Genomic DNA, 2,345 nt, shown 5'->3' on the forward strand with positions numbered 1-2,345 from the left:
TTCTGGAAGGTTTGGGATGGGGAATTGGGCTAAACTTATTGTCATTATGGAAATAAAAGGTTTAGGGGAGCTGAAAGAGTGTTTGTAGGCCAGGAATAGGTTTGGATAGCTGGGCTTGTAAGGGTATAATTGTCAAGGTAAAGACCCACTGTGTGCGCACGTGCGCGCGCGCGCACGCACACACACACACACACACACACAGTAGGTCCTTATCCTGACAATGACACTCACAAACACATTATATATGTAACCCCTGTTTGTGGTTTTTTCTGGGGAGCTTTGGAATTTCAGGGTCTTGGGTTGCTCCTTCCCCAAGCCCTGTTGGTGTTTCTCTGAAGCTTCCTAATGGTCTGCTGCAATCTCTGAGATACCCTTGCATGATCTGTCTTGTTTTGGCAGTCCAAGGCATAGTGACCATCTCTCCCACAGTTATAACAGAAACCTTCTCGCTGGCTATCACCGCTCCTGCTACTCTCCCCTCTTGAGGATGGCACAGTATGTCCCTGAGCCTTCATCATGGCCACTTCTCGGGTCAAATCTCTCAGTGCTGCTGCCACTGACGGGGCATCTTCCATCTCTCCAAGCACTGTAGTGGTGCAACTCCCTGCCATCTTCGGCTGCACCACTGCATCCACTTGCAACAATCGCTCCTCCTCTTCATGTATCTCTCGAATGAGCTTGTGGAATGGGGGTGGGTTTTGGGCACGCTCCCTCACCTGCAGTTGCCACAACATCAACCCATCTTGTCGGGTGCCCCGAAGGATTTGGTTCAACCTAGTGGAATAAATGTGCTTGGTGGGGATGCCCTCCTTCCGCACTACCTGCTGTAGCAAATCCTCTAGTCTCCTGATGAAATCCGACAATCGTTCGTGGGGCTCCTGATAGGTATGGCGGAACCGATAATACAGGTCTTCACTGCTATCAGTAGTACCGTAGACACTCTCAAGAGCGGTTAAATAGTCTTGCACTGTGGCAGCTGGTTGTGAGTCTTTCAGGGCTCGGATAATTCGCATGGCAGGTCCCCTCAGACTCTCAAGCACACGTTTCCGCTTCTCAGCATCAGAGCATTCCCACTTTTGGATAAGTGGCACCGTAAAATCCCTCCAGGTCTCGTAATCCTCCTCCCCTGGGGGTACAGGTGACACCCCCGAGAATGAACGTAACCGCTTGTATGGAGCACTTTCATATACCGGCCTCAATGCATCTTTGAGAGTGTTTCCCAGCTCTTTGGCCCATCCCACCAGGCTGGGTGCTGCAGGTGTTGGAGCCCCTCCTAATGCCAAAATTAATTCTTCTCTTCTCCGCTTCTCATCCACCATCAGAGCTTGCAATTTCTGCGCTAAAGAATCCACCTCAAGTGACACAGGCACACTAGGAGGGGACCGCTCTGCCCCCAGAATTGTCCAGGGAAGACCTTCTACTTGCACCTCTTTGGGCACTTTATCAAGATCCGTTTCCTTGGAGTGAGTACATAGTGCTACCATGCCCTTCACTTTGCGGTTGTAAATACGGGTGTGGACCTTTACCCTCCCCAGTATTTCAGCTGCATCTAGGCTCTCCTCAATTTCATTTGGTTCCATCTCTTCTGGGAACCCCGCCACCAGCACAGCTTTGGTTACTGGGATTCGTGCCCCTCGGCACAGGTCTTCTAATAATCCTCTCTCCATTTTTTTTTTTTTTTTAAATTGAGATGAAAGTCACTCAGGAATTTCTTTGCTCTGTGAAGAAGAGCCCAGGGTGCACAACGTAGGGGTGTGTGTGTGTGTACTGCAAAGTCCCCGTACAGGCCACCAAGTGTAATTTTAGCGCCCTCGTGGCCAAGATGGAGTCTGCTCTGTAGGCAGCTCTGGCCAAGAGAAGGCGTGCGCAGGAATGCAGCAGGAGAAATCCCTTCCACCCCAGGGGCACCTGTTCCAACCCCCCCAGAGTGAACACACCCACCCACAGGAAAAGTACAGTGGATATAACAAGGGAAATATTTATTTACAGAGGGATGAGAGGAGAAAAACAACAAGGGGAAATATAGGGGGAGCAGTAAGACAGGGCTGCATCCAAGCCAAGGCCCCACAGGCCCAGTGGTAGCACAGTCTGGAAGGGCAGACACCGAGCAATGTGTCTGCACACAGAGTTCAGAAGTCCTGAGCAAAGTTCCAGTCCAGTGGTGAGTCTTGGGTGCTCCTGGTCGTCTTCAGCGCCAGTGAACTTTCCCCCAACAAACCCCTCCGGTGCCCTCTTCTGCCGCTCTCTGCAAAGCCATACAGAGCGACCACCTCCCCACTTAACTAGCTAGCAACCTCCCTCCTTGTCCCCAATGCAGAGTCACAAGCCCCAGTACTCACAACCCC

The 2,345-nt window shown here is 51.4% G+C and overlaps 1 protein-coding gene across 1 annotated transcript; it reads right to left on the bottom strand.

Moving 5' to 3' along the window:
• Positions 1–287: 287 nt before the first annotated feature.
• On the bottom strand, positions 288–1,667 carry LOC135879666 (paraneoplastic antigen Ma1 homolog). The gene has a single exon (XM_065405716.1). It carries the CDS (start codon positions 1,665–1,667, stop codon positions 288–290), a length of 1,380 nt encoding a protein of 459 aa, XP_065261788.1.
• Between the last annotated feature and the right edge of the window lie 678 nt (positions 1,668–2,345).

This window comes from Emys orbicularis, chromosome 5 (genome assembly GCF_028017835.1).
Source record: "Emys orbicularis isolate rEmyOrb1 chromosome 5, rEmyOrb1.hap1, whole genome shotgun sequence".
Taxonomy (NCBI): Eukaryota; Metazoa; Chordata; order Testudines; family Emydidae; genus Emys; species Emys orbicularis.

What these genes read in the sequence shown, in the direction of transcription:
- LOC135879666 (XM_065405716.1), bottom strand. Translation starts at nt 1,667, where the DNA reads ATGGAGAGAGGATTATTAGAAGACCTGTGCCGAGGGGCACGAATCCCA.